This window comes from Nicotiana attenuata, chromosome 10 (genome assembly GCF_001879085.1).
Source record: "Nicotiana attenuata strain UT chromosome 10, NIATTr2, whole genome shotgun sequence".
NCBI lineage: Eukaryota > Viridiplantae > Streptophyta > Magnoliopsida > Solanales > Solanaceae > Nicotiana > Nicotiana attenuata.
In genome coordinates this window covers 3,316,574-3,334,889 of record NC_031998.1, presented here as the reverse complement: position 1 = coordinate 3,334,889, position 18,316 = coordinate 3,316,574, and the positions used below count along the sequence as shown (strand labels likewise).

The window sequence follows — 18,316 nt, the reverse complement described above, 5'->3', positions numbered from 1 at the left end:
ACCCCCCACACACACAAAAAAAAAAAAAAACAAAAGGATGACAAAAGGTCCAAATTTACCCATATACTATATAAAATAGTTTAAATTTACCCTTTGTTACAGTTTGGGGCCATTCATACCCTTATCGTAAGCTAATCGTTCCGTACTTGTCCTTGACATTAACGGAGCTCCAGCGTAGATTGAGTGAATTCCACGTATAAAAGAACTTCGGGAAAAAGGTCCAGATTTACCCTTCTATAGTTTTGAATATGGCTTAAGAATATCCTCTGTTATACTTTAGGCTGGAGTTCCATTACGGTCAAGGGCAAATACGAGATGATTTGCTAGCAAGAGTATGAATGACCCAGAAATATAGGAGGGTAAAACTAAGATTTTCTCCATCATAGGAGTACTTTTTTCCCTTTTCTCTAAAACGATTACCAAAAAATTTCAAGGGGGAAAGAAAGAATGCGAAACACTCACAATATTATCCGAAGTTCCTCGGCCCTTCTAATGTTGTACATGATGAGATTACAACAAGGCTGTTAACAATTGATAATATTCTGCGATATACTTAACCAAACTTATCATCAACAATTTCAGCTCTTCTTATTTCTAGCTTCCGCTTTCCAATGTCTCCTACTTGGAATAGATTTGGGTGTTCCACTATTTTCCAGTGCAGCCACTGGTGAAGAAATAACATTACTTAATGCCACATTTGACGGTTCAACATGGGGTAAAGATGGTACTTGACTTCCACCAGTTGATGCTAAATCTGGTGTAACTGAACCATTAGAAATAACTTCTTTCTGCCTCACCGTATGAGCCTTTCGAGCATCACATTTCCATTTCCGCCCAGAGTAAACACGGGTGACAGACTCCCGGGAAGCACTGCTCACCGGCATCACACATTTTCCAGTAGCAACATTCACTGGCATTACATATTCCCGGGGAGCGACATTTACTGGCACTGAAGAGTCCAGAGGAGCAACATTCACTGGCATTACATATTCCCGAGGAGCGACATTTACTGGCACTGAAGAGTCCAGAGAAGCAACATTCACTGGCATTGAAGAATCGAGAGGAGCAACATTCACTGGCATTGAAGAATCGAGAGGAGTAACATCCACCGGCAATACACTATACTGAGGAGCAGCAATCACAGGCACCTCCACTGGCACTGAAGGTAATTGGTTTGTGCCCAACACCTTCATTGCATCAACTTTAAGACGTTTCCTTTCTCTATATCTGCGTTGACGCTCTCGGTTTTTTAGCCTCCGAGCCAGAACGTCATCATTGATTGAGGTTTTCTGCCCATTATCCTGAGGCTTCTTCACGGGATCATCCATACTTGAAGTTCAATTATTGGTTCAAACTAACAAGAGACAAGAACAAGAATCTTCTTGACTTTCTAGCAAAATCTGCAGTAACTTCCACACTACCAAATAGTTGCTTATTCCAAGGAACCACCTCATAGAACAGTTCAAAATTATGACGTTTTAACCATTAGCTCAGAAAGTGAATCAAACATCAAATGCTTACGGTGACATTAATCTAACTCAGGAAAGACGGAAACCCTGAAAATCTACTCTGAGAAGAGTACAAGACTTAAGGGGTTCAGCGTCTGCACAAGAAACCTGTATTTGCCAATCATTTCTGAGAATTTAATGCCATAAACGTGACACCATAGATCAGAATGTCATATAATATGTGAGGGAAAACAGAGCCTCATCAGAAATTCCCTGAATGGCTGAATCTCGGGAGCGCCAAGAAGCTGAACAAAAGCACCTTCAGTCACACACCAATGTTTCCCACCGCACCTTAATTTTTATAATTAGCATAAAATGACAGATACCAGAAAACCTGGATATATCCCCTCAAAAGAATATGCTTTGCTTATAATCAAATGAAAATTATCAATTCCCCAGGCACACATCCATATAGATTAAGCCATTCATCTTGCAACATACTTAAATGACGGCTAAAGAGAACTAGTCCCCATTAAAGAACCCAATTGGCAAAATACTACGAAATAATAACCTCCTGTGTAATGCAGCAGTGACGCCAATGTTAACGTAGTGTGCAATTCAACAGTTAAGCAGCATCTACAGCGAACCAATATACATGAGATACGTCCTGTACAAAAAAATTCAACCATCACAGATACTGATAATAACTAAATGTTGACACATTAAATTAGACACGGAAGCTCAATTATTAAAACATCCAAATGTAATGATTAAAAAATCCAAATTCACCACCAAACAAGATACAGTTGCCTATCATAGTTTTAAGAAAAAGGCTTCAATTTTCACTAAAGTTGCTGCTTCCTGACTGCCAATTTTATATCGATTGCAGTTTCTTTTAAGATGCTCAAGCATTTGTCTAGATGATTTGACAAGCATCTCTCTAAATCTTCATATTCAGGAAAGACCTAATAAAATAATAGATGATGGAAAACACTTCATCTCTGAGGCTAATAAGGACTTGCGCAAGTTGTACATTCTTGTAGTTTACTCCCATGATATTACTCATAAAACGTAATTAAACGCTTTCCCACAGTAATATTAGGATAAACAGCACGCTCCTAAAAAAGCATGGTTCAACTCGCATTGAAATTGAAAAAAAGAACTTATTTTAACAACTTCCTTCATTACCAAACATGCTACTCACTAATGAACTCCGTTATCTTCAACTACTTATCTTAAGCAGAAAATATTCTAGTTGAAAGCACAACAAAGCATCCGAGATACCAAAACAGCAAAATCTTTGAAGAAGGAAAAGCATGCAGTGGACTGCCTAACAAGAGTCTTATTTATTGTGATTATAAACTGAAAGAAACAATAACTTGTTACAAGACAAACTGGAAGAGTGAAGAAGCTTGTGCAGCACATTAAGGACATAAAATTTTTTACACTTAAAAATTATGAGAACACAGAGCTCCGATTAGAGCTTGATGCTAACTTCTCCAAAGCTTCTCACTCCGATTATGTAAATGCTGGGGTTGATTGGAAAGGAATTATATATCTTTGCTGTAAATGGCATTTTTCCTCACAAAACTAGTCACTCATTCTTTAACCTAATCTCAGTAATTACGACAATTTGTTATCAAGTAAATGTAACTAGCTTATACTAGTATAAATTAGCATAACTTGTTCCAGTTTGACAGTTGACAACAAAGTGAAAGGAGAGGACAACTTTTAGAATTATAAATTCTCTATTCATGTAGTCCACAAACAACAACAACAACAACAAAAACCGAGTGTAATCTCACAAGTGGAGTCTGGCGAGGGCAACGTCTGCGCAAACCTTACCCATACCTTGTGAAGGTAGAAAAGTTGTTTCCAGTAGACCATCGGCTCAAAGAACAGCTATTCATATAGTCCACTAATTTTATAAAATATCGCATGCTGATACTGATTACCATATCAGAAGCATTATATGCACATGTCATTGTTCAGTTTATAATCACAATAAATAAGACTAGTAAGTTCAACTTAAACAAAATGTTAAGTCAACTGCCAGATTGGCAAATAAAGTATGTGAATATAAAATTAAAAAAAAAATGGTGAGCAAATAATGAAATTTGTAGGAGTGCTAAAAGCATGTAATAATAACCTAAATGAGCAAACTATATCACACAAAATGGGAAATACAAGGTACAAGCTATTAAACATAAAGTACAATTACTTAAACATACAACCACATCCCATTGTTTTCTTGTTTCTTTTTTACCCCTCAAATTTCAATTAAGACCCTTGATTAGAATCCTAGAGCATTTTTAATCAAGATCCAATACTTCTGAATTTCATGGTTTGTGAAAAAAGTATAATTTTTTTTTTTCACATGCATAGCATATACAACCCAAAATAACTAAATAAACTCAGCTCAGTATTCATTAAAATCTGCACCTTTACAGTGAAAAAAGAAAAAAGATTGCATTTTTATCTTTTTTCTCACTTATTTGCTTTTAAAGGGTGAATGCAAATTAAAATTAAAGAAAGGCAACAAAAATAAGATGGACATAAGCTGAAAAAAAGGAGACTGATATTCACATACATAGCATATAAAACCCAAATAACTAAAGAAACTCTCAGTTCATTATTTGGGTAAGTGAAAGTTTGCAATTTTTTTACAGTTCAAAAAAAAAGAGAGAAAAAGATTGCATTTTTTGTCTTCTGTTCTCAACTTTTTTTTTTCCTTTTTCTTTTATGAGGTGAAAAAGGGGCAGATTGAATTAAAGGAAGGAAAACAAATAAAATGAGCATAAAACTGAGGTAAACAAGAGGATAATACTTTGAAAAAAAAACAGGTAAAAAAAATGGTATAAAAAAGGGTAAAAAAGATGTACCTGAAATTGGGTTTTGGTGATGAAAGTGAGAAAGATCTGAAAACCCTAACTAGACTGTGGTATGTAAGAAGAGCTAGAACAATGGCGTTTTCGGGCACAGTAATCTGTCTTTTTGACTTCTCCAGAAAACACAAGATATAAAACAAATAAAAGATGCTCAAACACAACAGGGGTGGTGGCGCAGTTGGCTAGCGCGTAGGTCTCATAGCTTCTGAGTTATCCTGAGGTCGAGAGTTCGAGCCTCTCTCACCCCACAAGTTATATTTTGTTTTCTTTTTGTACCTTGTCTTTGTCTTTTCAAGTAGTCTAAATGAATAAACTGGCAAGTTTAACGGGCGGTGTATGTATTTGGCCTTAAGTTGAAGACGAGCACTATAACTTTTTTTCCTTGTTAATTAATATATGTTGTATCAATTTGTGGATTGCGGTCTTACACACAGATCCTTACAAGTGCTCGTAGTAGGTCAGTCGTCCTACTTAAAACTAATCATAGTACTCTCTCACCCCACTAAAAATTTTAATTTCTCTTTGTTAATGCTTTGTCTTTGTCTCTCAAGTTGTTTAAATGAAATAAACGAGCAAAATTTAACGGCCCGTGTATGTATTTTGTCTTAAGTTAAAGACGAGCACCATCATTTTTTTTTTTAATTAATATCTGTTGTGTCAATTTGTGGATTGCGGTCCTACACACTTATCCTTATAGGTGCCCGTAGTAGGTCGGCCGCCCTACCTAAAACCATCATTGTATTGGTCCCTAGGCCCCATTGCTTGAAAGGCTCGGCTTCAAAATCTTTTGTGGAGCTTCTGCATCATACAACTCCTCTAGGGATGGAGGTGTCATACCAGATCCGGCTCGGTTATTATAGAATGAATAGATCTGCCATTTCTTGAAATCTCTCTTCTGATTCAAAATCGTAGTGTAACGTGTATCCTCCCCTGTTCCGGTCATGGAATAGATGAAATAAATCAAAAAATGGATTTTTATTGAAGAATGAAATCTTATTGGAACTGACCATTTCCGGTTCATCCTTCGGAACCATATCACATCCCGGATCTGATGAAATAGGATGAATTGAGACGGTATTTTGTAAATACGTAATTATCTTGAATATATTAACCATTTCTTTATTTTCCGATCGCCTGGAAGGGACAAACGAAAGATCTTGTTGTTTCTTCAACAATTTCTGATCTCTAGTGGACCTCTCAGTAGGATTCGAACCCAGATGACGTTCTGACCGGCCTAGCCTAGGCTTGTGCTGTTAATTTATTTTTTATTTTTCTCCCCTCTAACCGTACTTTTTAGTAGGTGTTTGTAGGATTTGTCATAATCGGTGTTACTATTTCTAGCAATAAGCCTAATAGTAAAAAAATATTTTGTGAAGCCAAGGGAGTTTAAACCCATGACCTCTCACATCAAACTTAAAGTTGTCAACCACTAGACTACTGAATTATTTTGATGCAAGTGGTGCAGAGGCGGCTCAACGGATTTAGTAGCCTAAAACAAAGCTATATTAAGAGGCCTCTTAAATTTATTTCGTAAATTCATATAATAATTATGAGACACAAAAAATTTGCTTTCTGATCTATTGATCCATCAAACTATGACTAAATAAAGTAGCTAAGTCAGAGACCATGAGTTAAAGTCAAAAATAAAATAGTCAAAAACATGAAAAGAAATGAATAAACTTAGAGGAGGAAAAATTAAAACTATAGAGAAAGACAAAATACCTAACTACTAAAAGAAAAAATTTATTATTATTTTCTAACTCATCTTTATAACCACAACAAAATAAGTAAGTTGTTAAAACTTGAAATCTCTTATTAATAATTATTATATAAAATTAAGTGCTCCCTCCGTTTTAAATTAGATGAGGTACTTTCCTTTTTAGTGTGTTCCAAAATAAATGACACATTATTAAATTTGGAAATAATTCAACTTTAAACTCTTCATTTTACTCATTTTACCCTTAATAAGAAGCTTTTATAACCACATAAATGACATGGCCCCGCAAAGCTTTTACCCCTTAAACTTTTAAGGCGCAAGTTTTAAAAGTCTTCTTCTTTTTCTTAAATCCCGTACCGAATCAAACTACCTCATCTAAATTGAAACGGATGGAGTATATGTTATGCATTATAATACAGTAAACTCCTAGTAATATTTTTGGGGCCCTTTAGTTGGGGGGGCCTAAGGCAATGGCTTTAGTAGCCTTGCCCTTCAGCCGCCCCTGAAGTGGTGTCACTTTGAATGATTTTATCTTGCATTTTTGTTTTACTTATTAAAAAATTCGACAAAGTAGTATCCCGTAACACCGCTTGGATCCATGTAAATCCGCCCCTGGCGTTTGGACATGTAGTGTTAAATATTTGTACAAAAGATAAATTAAATTGAAAAAGAGTATTTAAAAGTTGAAGTTCTATTTGGTCATAAAAAATACGATTAAAGATTTATGAGTGAAAACTTGAAAGGATACAAGTATGTCGTATGACAACTTGAAAGATAATGGCATGTGGTGTATTTCCATTATCTTGTGTGTACGTTAGCCAAAGCTTTGTATCTCTCACTATCAACTCACCGATTTATCAGCTTCCTATTATTTATATTCTACTTATTTAGAAGCGGGAATTTAGCAGCTCTTCGTCGTCCTCGGAGGGGTACTTTGATAATTTCACGTGTGACCCTTCTATCATGATTTTCGAATGTCTATTATGCCCCTTCTAATAGTTTCATGACTTAAAATCTTTTTCGACTTTTGCATAAATAACAGCAAAAAGAAGGGACCCACCACATTGACGACGAAGGCTCTCCGTCGTTTCGCTCTTCTTCAACCTGAAGCTTTCCCTGTCTGATTAATCTAATTTGTATCCCTTACCTCCCTGGATATGCTCTCTTCCTTATTAGGTTTGGAATTAAAATTAAAAACTTTTTTAGGCTGCATATTAATTTCTTTTCTTAAATTTTTTATGCTATTTTTCATGTTTGTTGATTATAATTTAAAAAAAAAAAAAACATATTCAGTTTTTTAGGACTGACAACGGCTACATCCAATTGAAGGATTTAGATTTATTCTTGTTCTCGCTATAGGAACTTCGAGTGTAGTCAGTCACAGAATTTTATTCTTAATGATATCTGCCATTAAAAAAGCACATGGAGTAACGAGAGCAGCAGACACTGATATCACTTAATTTGCAGTTTGCACTTCACTGAGTGGAAGTGTGGAAGCCAGAAAATTATTTATCAACTCTCATATATATATTTGAAGTATCATTTGTATTAGGATTCTCTCCATTATTTTCAGCTTTTATTTTGGCTGGAGCTTGGACAAGGAGTTGTTTGGAGTTGATTATAGAATATCTAAAACTTAAAAAGAAAAAAATTAATGCTTCATAATCTCTATTTAGCATTTACTGCAATTATTTTTCTGTTTCTTTTAGGTTTTGGGATAGAAAGAATTAGAATGCATTTTTATTTCAATTTTAAAGTTTGAAATTTTGTGTTGATCTGAGAAAATCTTTATGATAATTTCCTTTATATATGAGAAGCCCTCTAATCTGTTGTGAATGTAACCATAGTTAATGGCGGTGTAACTTTTTTTTCCTCCGATTCTTGTGAATGAGATGAAAAATTTAAGGAGCTGTTAGAGAAACAGGTATCTTTCAAAGTTCATTTTCTTAAATGCAAAGGAAAAGAGAAAGAACTCCTAAAAGAAATAATTCAAAGGTGATTGTTGTATTTTGGCTGCAGCTTTGGCTATGTATTGGAGTAATTACATACTTTGTTGTGGTTATGACTTTGGAAGCTACTGCTAAAAGTGATGATAATATGTACAACAGGAAGGCAAGATGAAGAAAAAGCCAAGCAATACTTTATACGTTTGAAGAAACTAACAACATAGTTAAGTAATGGTAGTTCTACTTAACAACATCAATTAGCAACAAAATATTATGACAGAAAGTTTTTACTTCTCTGGAATTTGCTCTTGGTAAATTCCAGGTAAGTTAGATTTGTTGTCACATTATTACGCAAGTTACTCCTTGGTCGAAAAATAGAGGCTTCCCGAGTCCCTGAAAATTACTCCTCGGTCGAAAAATAAAAATACACCGTGATATATCACATGTAATGAAGTTGAGATTGCTTTGTGCATTATTTATGCATCTTGAACTACTTATCTTGGATGATTCGTTATTATGTCATTCATATGCTTGGTTGAAACAGAGCAGGAGGTAACACTTGAGGGCTTTGCCGGAGCAGTTCGTATGGAACTTGAGAAGGCTGACTGGTAAGAGGTTAAAAGTAATAGAATTTTGGTTTGTAGTATGATAGCTAATAAACTCCTTATCGTAACAAAAGTATGATAGTTAATAAACTCCTTATCAAAAAAAGTATGATAGCTGGTAAATTGATCAACTACTTCCTACGTGTATTTGCTGTATAAAAAAAAAATTGAGTTTTATCTATGGGATTTATGGTGTTGAAGATTGGTGTGGTATTGGATGTTGATGTTTTCTTAGTTAGAAAAATTAGTTTGATGATTTTACGCTATTAGATTACTAAGGCGATAACATTCTGTATAAGTAACCCCAATATTTTCTTCTTTTTTAAATGCCTCAGAACATTAAACTACCCTCTTACTGTTGTAGTGTGACCGCGATTATGATCTTAGAGGTACTTCCATAGATACTCTAACTGTCCTCGGTAATCTCGAACTCCACCTTTTCGATTTTACTGGAGAAAGAGCGCAGGCCTCAGTTAGAGTAAATGGAGATCACAAGCATGAGACTTAAGAGGTGGAAAGAGAGTGTTGAAGAAGAATAAGAGGAGTGTACGTCCAGCTTTCAAACGCAAGGACACGAGGGGAATCAGGCTTTGCCGATAATTTAGCGAAATGTCCAGTTTTGGTGGCTTAACATGCAATCATATACTTATAGTTTCACTCTCTGATTGATTTACCCCCTTTTGAGCATTACTCACAAACGCTATATTTATACAAAATATACCTATAGGTATTGAGTGCCCATTTTCTTGATGATAGTACTTTAATCAAGCATACCCTACTGTTGAAGCTGATTTAATTCTCTAGATTCAATGGTATCTGTTTAGTCTTATACAGCAATTAAAGTCATTCAGTAATTGTTGTGCATTATTTTGTTCTATTTGATTCTATTAAGATAATACTAGTAGCAAGTATACTCATCTCCAGTTTCTGCCTTGGTTTCTCGAGGATTACTCAAAATTGAGTTGTCTGGTGGGATGGGAAGGAAAAAATGTATAGTGTGAATAAACATTTCTACTTCCAAATAATTTAGAGCGATTATTTTTCCTTAGAGACATTACAAAATTATGGTTTTACTTTATTTACCTTCTCCAAAATAAAAAAATAAGCAATAACTAAACAATCAGATAACATTATTGAATTCATGCTGTAACAACTGGATTTTGAGAGACTCGAGAAATACAATAATTTTAATGCGTAAATAAAAGTTTACGAGAGTCAAAACTTTTGATGTAAAAGGGCGCCCACAACTAGGATATATAGAAAATTAATCTTTTTTCTTTCTGTTTCCACCAGTTTCTAAGTTGTCAATAATAGGATGTGCCGTTTCTGTTTTCCAGGTATTTAGTTCACAAGAGCAACATCTGCACTCAATGTGATGTCTGAAAACATTGACAAGAAGCTATATTTTTTTTGCAGCCAGATATGTGCTATCAATTGTAATTTTCATCTTTATCAATGATGTGATTTGTAATGAGTATTAGCTCTTACTCTTGAATCATTGTGTTACGAGTAGAGACATCATTGTTCTTTCAACTACCAGAAATGCAGAGATTTATAACACTTTATTTTCAGGAATTTCTTTCTATTAATGTTCAAGGGGTAGGCTGTCACTAATGCTTGCATTATGATAGACTGTCTGCATCACACTCCTTGGGGTGCAGCCTTTCGCCGGAGCCTGCGTGAATGCGGGATTCTATGTACACTGGGTCCCCCCGTTTTGTATGATGATTCTGTGTACTTCCACACCACATTAATTTACTGCATGAAGAAATGGATGAGAGACTTGAGTTGTTCCCCTCGTAGCTTTCGATTCTGTGTACTTGACATTTGCTGATTTTAGTTCTAATGCATGTTCCCATGGGCATGCATATGTATAGTTGGGTGTTCATATTACATATGAATGCATGTGTTTTTTTGATGTATTTTGTACAGAGAAGTGGTGGATTCAGTGATTGGACAGTTGCAAATGATATGATTGCAAACTTGATTACGGCTTTACCAAGCAAATTATAGTATCAGATTATGTTTTGTTATCATTTTCACTTTATATTTTCTACAGCTTTCTTCTCCAAAATGTATGTAAATATTATGAAACTTTAATTTCTCGAACGAAAATTATTTCTAGAGCAATACTGTAGTGCGCAACTAACAGAAAATTATATCGGTCATGCCCCCATCTAGTACTATTTAAAAGTTGAAGTGTTGTTGTTATTGTTGTTAATATTTATTTTTTGAAAAAACAAAAAGCTACACATAGTGCCTCTTATATATACTTGAAAATAAAAGAATAACTTATTTATTTGGGCGTAATGTCATCTTGTATATGAGTTATATAAAAAAGAAACAATTTCAAGGCTGAAACTTTTATTAAGCCGGAGAAGTAAATGATACATATTTGATAAGTGTTTCTTACTCGACGACAACATCAAAATGAAGCCAAAAAAAGCATGCAGTAAAATCTTTGAAAACGATTAAAAGTGATAGTCAAAATATAAGACAAATAAAAGGAGGGTCTAGAAAAACACTAGGTGATTTACTCTCATTTTTCCGACGTTTGATAAACAAAAGTAATCGATACTTGTGCAGGTGAGAAATAATAAATACTCGATAAAATTAATTGAGTTGCGCGTAAATTGGCCGAAAAAAAAAACAAAGAGCAGCTAGCAATATATTAGCAACCTAAGATCCTCAAATGTGGCCAACTTGCTTTTAAGTTTTTCTTCCCATTTTTACTTGTATTTTTTCCATCCTTAGTACTTTTGCTTCTCCCAAATTGCAACTGCTTCTTCATGTTAGATGATTGCTCTAAATCTTGTGCCACCATGTGAGATTTGTTCTGCCAAAAAAAAAAAAAAGAATTAAAAAAAAAAGAAAATAAAGTAAAATAAAATTAAAAAGAAAATTCCTAAAAAATTCTTTTAGGTAATCGTCCATTAAAAAATGAGATTAGCAACATATACAGGCACACATGTACAACAGGTTAAAATATTGATAGTGTATATTAATTAGAGGATGGATTATATGTTATAAGTCAAAAATTGATATTATAAAGGATTTTTATATTATCATGTTAAGTTGATCTATCATAGTCAATAAAATTATATAAGAATTAGTTAAATTGCATTGGTAATATAAAAACTTATTCATAAGCTATGAACTTTATCACTAATCTGTCGGTAAATCACTCATAGCTAATCGAATTTCTTGATAATTTTTACAATTTCTTTTTTAGTGACGGACCTATTTACTAGTTATCGCTTTTGTTTTGCAGCTTTCTTCTGGATTTTATGTTGTTCCTGTTTTTCTTATATTTTCTTATGGTTTCTGTGATAATGCTGATATTGTCTCTTTTTGTCTTTTTGTCTTCTTGAGCCAAGGGTCTTTCGTAACAACTTCTCTACCCCTCCGGGTAGGGGTAAGGTCTGCGTACATACTACCCTCCCCAGACCCCACTAGTGGGATTTCACTGGGTTGTTGTTGTTGTTGTTTTACTATTCTGTACTAAATAGGATTAGCGACGAATTTTTCTGTTTAGTTATAGAATTTACCCGTTACTATAAATTAGGGTCAATTGTTACAGGTTTGATAAAACTCAATAGCTTTAGCTAAAACTTTATAATATTTATGCTAAAAATTTATTTAATAGGTATAAATAATCTATTCAGAACCCATTAAGCGAAAATAATTTGTGATCCAGAACGCATAAACTAAAAATCCCGACTCCGTCTCTAAATTAAATTAAAATGGCTTTGACAAAACATTACCTGTGAGGATTCACACTCGTTGACGGAGAGTTGAGATTGTGATTTGCAGGGAGGTTTTGGATAATCAAAAGTTGGATAAGAATTCCAATCTGTTTGTTTCTTGGCATCATTTCTGGATCTTTCTGTAAATGGAGTCTGTATATTTGAAGAGCATGTTGTTTTTGCAGCTTCAATTTCCAGGCATAGCTGCATAAATAAATGAAGAATTAACTTTGAATAGCTGCTCATTCAATCGCTTAAATTAAAAATAGTTAGTGGATATGTAATATACGTATAATTAGTGTTGAATATGAGTGCAATCATTTATGGTTTGTGCGTAATCTATGTATACCGGATAGAAAAAGTAAATCGTAAATCTAGCTGACTATTTGTATAAAGATTCCTTAATAAATAGTCATCACATGAAGATTTAATTTATATATACAGTGTAAAGAATTTTCACATGTCGTAACATGTTACTTACCTTGTCTTTTAGGTTACTAATACTACGTACTATAAATGGTAATTAACCTATAATTATCTCGAAGTGATTTTATAGTCTGAAAATTCTTTTAAACTATTAATAGAAGCGGACCTATGTTGTAGAATGAGGGGTCAGGAGCACCCGTAAAGTTCGACAAAAATTTCATGTATACATGTATATATTGGGACGTATCTAGCTTAAGGGGTATGTGTTCACGTGAACTCATACTCCTTTCCTTAAACCATATATAACAATGTTATATTTCTTTAAAATTACTTAAATATATGTGCCTGCGTCCACGCTTAAAGACTCCTATCTTGTAATAATTGTTGGGTGCACCTCTACAAGTAAAGTTGGCAGTTTAAATTCCACTTCAGATGGTCTTATTTTCGGCACAGAGTAAAGATATATATGTGTGTGTGTGTGTGTGTGTGTGTGTGTGTGTGAAAATCACTAAAATTTCCAAAAATTTATAATTTTGAACCTATAATTTCAAAAATGTAGGGGATATATGGTAAGAGACTAAAGTTAAACCCGTCTAATGTGAATTCAAGATCCACCTGTTCACAGTAGTGCACCCTTATGTTGAAATCCTGGATCTGCCTCCCGTATATGTCCTTAATAAATAGTGATATAAGAGTAGTGACATCGTATATACAAAGCAAATTTTGGTTAAATACAAATATGTACCTGCTACCTCTAAATCATGGATTCGCCTCTAACCGTTAATGTATAGATATACAATTTATATGAGTTTTACGTTTTATGCTCTAACACAGTAAAAAGAATATTGCATAATTATTACTCCTTTAAATAATATGGAGAAACAATTTAACCTGAAAAAGTCGAGTCTCAAGAGAAGTAAGACGATCCAAGAGTGAATTTTTGGATGAAGTTTCTTGAATTTCCACTTTCATTGGCACAAATTGCCCCTTTCCTTTGCAGCATATTGATACTGTTTTTTGTCTAATTATACTCTTCTTTTTCACCTTCTCTTTTTCTTCAATACGTTTCACCTTTTAATAACCAAAAAAATAAAAAAACATTAGAATGGAAAAAATGGAACATAAATATGAAACAAAATATCAGTTTCAAGAAATTAAATGAACTTACAACAATAGAATCTAAGGGATTCATTCTTTAGACAAACTGAAAGCCTAGATTGGTGAAATGGTTTTTCTTACTTATGTTTATTAATTGGTTGTGAACTGATTTATTGGGAAAGTAGTTAAGATCTAAAAATAAATCTGAATTATTGGTAGACTATTTCCAAAACTGTTAAGATCTAATTCCCATAAATCTCTCCTCTTTGTTGACCATGTTGAGCCTCATATAGCCAATATGTGGAGGAGCACTTCATGGTAAATATTTACGCGCAGTGTAAATATCGAGTGCGATTAAGTTTTTACCAGCATAATTATACGTTATCTAGTAATATTTACATGTAGTGTAAATGCCAAGTGCGGGTAAATTTTTACCAGCATAATTATATGTTACATGTAGTGTAAACATCGACTGGGGGTAAGCTTTTACCAACATGATTTTATGTTATCTAGTCATTTACGAGGAGAATTCAACATGAATTGATTTGTTATACATTGGTTACCAACTCATAATAATCCTCATCCTTTATCCAATTTTGTGACAAGCAATATGAATAAGCTCACACAGGCAGAGTTAAATACCTAATCTCAAGTAATACTAATAGCCTATTTGGCCAAGTTGGAGAACTCAGCTTATTTTGAGAAGTGCTTTTGAAAAAAGTATTTTTGGAGAGAAGTCAGTTTATGTTTGGCTAATTACTCTGAAAAGCACTTTTGAGTAATAATTAGTGTTTGGCCAATCTTTTCAGAAAGTGCTTTTAAGTATTAAATTACGAATAAGGACATGAATAGATTTACTTTATAGTTAATATTATAAGTAAATAAATAATCTCAAAAATATGTTATTACATGCAATAATCAAATCTTTTTATTTTATTTAAGTAAAATATGAAAATAAAATTAAAAAGCACTTAATTCTTTTAATATAAGTTAAATATATTAAAAATTATTCAACAAATATAAAAGCATTCACCACTAAAGTCACTATATATTAGAAAGTTATCCTAAACATAAGAAGAAATATTTATTCATTAATATCCTAAGTATTAGGTTTAACGGTTATTTTGGTATATACTATATTTTGTTAAGGGCATTTTTGGTAAGAAAAAAAGTCAAAACTGCTTCTGCTTCTGCTTTTGGGAAGAAGCTGCTTTTTTCTGCTTCTCAGAAACTGCTTCTGCTCCTTCCCAAAAGCATTTTTTCCTCAAAAAAGCTTGGCCAAACACCTCAAGTTAGAAAAAAAAAAGTGCTTTTAAAAAAAAAAAAAAGACTTTTGTCCTCTTGAGAAGCTTGGCCAAACAGGCTATAATTATTTTTATTTTTATTTTGTATATTGTTAACCTGGACATGATTAGTGCATGAGAGTTTGTATAAATAAACTCAATTTGTTTGGGATTGAGATGTATTTATCATTATTTTATATCAAAAAATTATCTAGGCACATAAACGGTAATATATTACAGTTCTATTTATAATAACGGCAGTTAGCAACCTGAAATATAAAACAAATAGTCTTTGTACACCATATTAATTTAATTGCACCGATTTTCTTTAAAATGCACTTGTACCCTACATCAATCTGACAACAATGGTAGGATTATAGTAAATCTTGAACGAATGTCAATGGTTCAAGTTCAACTATTTGAATTGGTAAATGGCAATAATAGATATTTTTCATCATGCAAAACAACTTTAGAAATTAAATGGCTCTGTTTCTTATTTATTTATTTATTATTTTCACTTGATATTCGATATCTATTTTGGAATCCAAATTAATATATATATATATAAAAGAAGTTATTTTTAAATAAGTGCTCATATATTAAAGAGCTTTATTGGGAGGGGGGGNAAATTAATCTTCATTCTCAAATAATATATCATTTGTTTACCTGCTTATAGCAACAAAATTTATCAATTGACTATTTAGACTTATCGCTTGTATTTATGTAATATTTAATTTATTATTAGTAGTTGTGGATATTTATGTATGTCATATACTCTTTAAAAAAAGAGCAGCCCGGTGCACTAAGCTCCCGCTATGCACGGGGTCCGGGGAAGGGTCGGACCACAAGAATCTATTATATCCTTGTGGTCCGGCTCTTCCTCGGACGCGGGCATAGCGGGAGCTTAGTGCATCGAGCTGCCCTTTTTTTTTAGAGTATATGACGTTAATATCCACAATTATTAATAATTAATTAAATGTCACACGCACAAATATATATATATATATATATATATATATATATATAAAATTAGAATTAAAACAACATTGCAATAATATCAAATATGAGTTTGATCGAACTCATATTTTATATTACTGCAGTGTGTATGTCATATACTCTATTACTTTTAAATAAGTGCACCTTTTTATTTCAAAAAAAGTATTCATATTGAGGACTTTAATTGTTGTAGGATATTTAAGTATATGGTTCTTAATAATTTTTAAATCACTTAGTCATATATATATATAAGAAGTCATTTTTAAATAAGTGCTCATATATTAAAAGCTTTGTTGGGGGAGGGTTGGTACATTTAGTTTTGATAAATGATCGAAGGCTCCAATTATAGATAAGAAAAACATTTAACACTACAAGAAAATAATAATAATCTTATGAAATTTGATATTTTGTAGCTACATAATTACGGATTTACAATGAATTTATGATTTCATCACTAATAATAATCGACTTAGATATATTATATATTAGATTTAAACAATTATGTGCTTGTATTTGATTACTAGTTATAATCAATTTAGATGAGTATAAAAGTTATTGATTTAGTAACCTAATACTATTTTAATAATTTAGTAATATATAAACCTAACTTAACACTAAAAATTAAGAAGCTAATATTATTGAATTATGAACATATAACAAAACTAACAATATCTTATAAGATGAAAAATCTATAAAGAAAAATGTATTTAAGAATATTTTTATTTTACTTAAATGTAATATATTTATTCTTTTATTTATATGTAATTTTCCTACTTTTATTTGAATTTATGGTATTTGAATTTTTTTTATTGTATCTATGGTTTTTATATTAAGAAGTAAATAAAGAAAAATATATAAGAAGGGGGATGACTCCTAAACCTCCAAAACTAAACCTAAACTTTTCCTTACTCTCCCTTTCCGTGCCTTTCTTATTTATTTCTTCCCAGTAGTCGGCGTTATTTAAAGCCACGAGAAAGACAAAGAAGAGTAAGAGGGTATTCCCAGTGCTTCTCATTTATGGTCAAAAATTTTACCGTGTTAGTTTGTCTCTTAAATCGTAGGGTTTTTGAATTTTCTTACACTTGCTTGGGTTAGGGATTTTAAGTTCAATTTTACGAATTATTTTAGCAATTTGATATGTAATTATTTTTTATAAGTAGTGAGTGCGATTTTGAAGATCTTGCAATTTGATATATATTATGCCTTATTTTTTATAAGTAGTGAGTGCGATTTTAAAGATTTGATAGATTTTATGCCTTACACCTAGTTGACTTGGGTTTCTGCTTCAATTGTTTGTTTTTTATTTATAGGAGGGCTCAAGAGAAAAGTGCCTTTGAGAAATTTCAATCTCTTCTAATGTCAAACTGTAGGTTTTACTTCTTTTTTTTTCCAGCTCCTTAAGTTTTATGATGTTTATTTAAATACTTTTTCTTTTGTCTTCTGTGTTGGAAAACAGTTTAAATTTTTTTTCCACTTGATTCATGGCTATGTTTTTTCTTATTCCATAATTTATTGATTTTTTCAATTACTAAGCGTAAATGCATCTAAAATGGTATATATTTTGATAATTCAAATATAAGTTTCTTACAAGATCATGTTATTTCATTATTTCAGTATGGTGATTATGAAGAGTGCTTCATATATTCTTCGATGCATGAAGATCAAGGGTGCGATGGGGATGGCAACAAGAATCATCAAGCAAACACTTACCTTCATTTAATGTGAAATTCTGTACATTAATTCAGATCTCTATTACAGTCAAGCTTCACATTGGCTAATTCTTTTATTCAAATTTTAGATATTGCAGAAGACTTATATACTGCATATGCTATTAATTGATTAATACAAATGTGTATTTTGGAATTTATTTTGTAAAATTTTTTAAATGCCAATTTGTGCAGAATAAATTATTTCTCAAGCTTAATATATTATTAGTTTTAATATATTATCTACGACACAGAATAATTGGAAAATTTTAGAAAAAAATCAAATAGCTAAGAAGCAGAGGATTTGTGAGAGAAACTTTTGCCACTATAATAAAATAAAATTTTTGTCAAAAAATTAAAATAAAGTAAAATAATCTAACAACGACTTTTTTGTATGATTTGTAGCCATAGAACTTTTAGTCCGTAGCTAAACAAAGATATTTTTGCCACGAACAAC

General features: G+C 32.4%; 2 protein-coding genes across 2 annotated transcripts in view; both read right to left on the bottom strand.

Annotated features, from left to right (window-relative positions):
* The window catches only part of LOC109232913, a 4,998-nt gene extending 562 nt beyond the window's left edge, over positions 1–4,436 (bottom strand). The window contains exons 1-2 of the mRNA XM_019398606.1: positions 4,331–4,436; positions 463–2,115 (exon numbers count right to left, since the gene is read on the bottom strand). Of these exons, the coding sequence (XP_019254151.1) occupies positions 579–1,328 (750 nt within the window). The 5' untranslated portion in view covers positions 1,329–2,115; positions 4,331–4,436 and the 3' untranslated portion in view covers positions 463–578. The remainder of the gene's footprint in view (positions 1–462; positions 2,116–4,330) is intronic.
* LOC109233814 lies at positions 10,972–14,025 on the bottom strand. The gene is made up of 4 exons (XM_019399676.1): positions 13,945–14,025; positions 13,668–13,847; positions 12,369–12,554; positions 10,972–11,440 (listed from the first exon to the last, which is right to left on the bottom strand). The coding sequence occupies exons 1-4, from the start codon at positions 13,966–13,968 to the stop codon at positions 11,276–11,278; spliced, it is 555 nt and encodes a 184-aa protein (XP_019255221.1). The 5' UTR covers positions 13,969–14,025; the 3' UTR covers positions 10,972–11,275.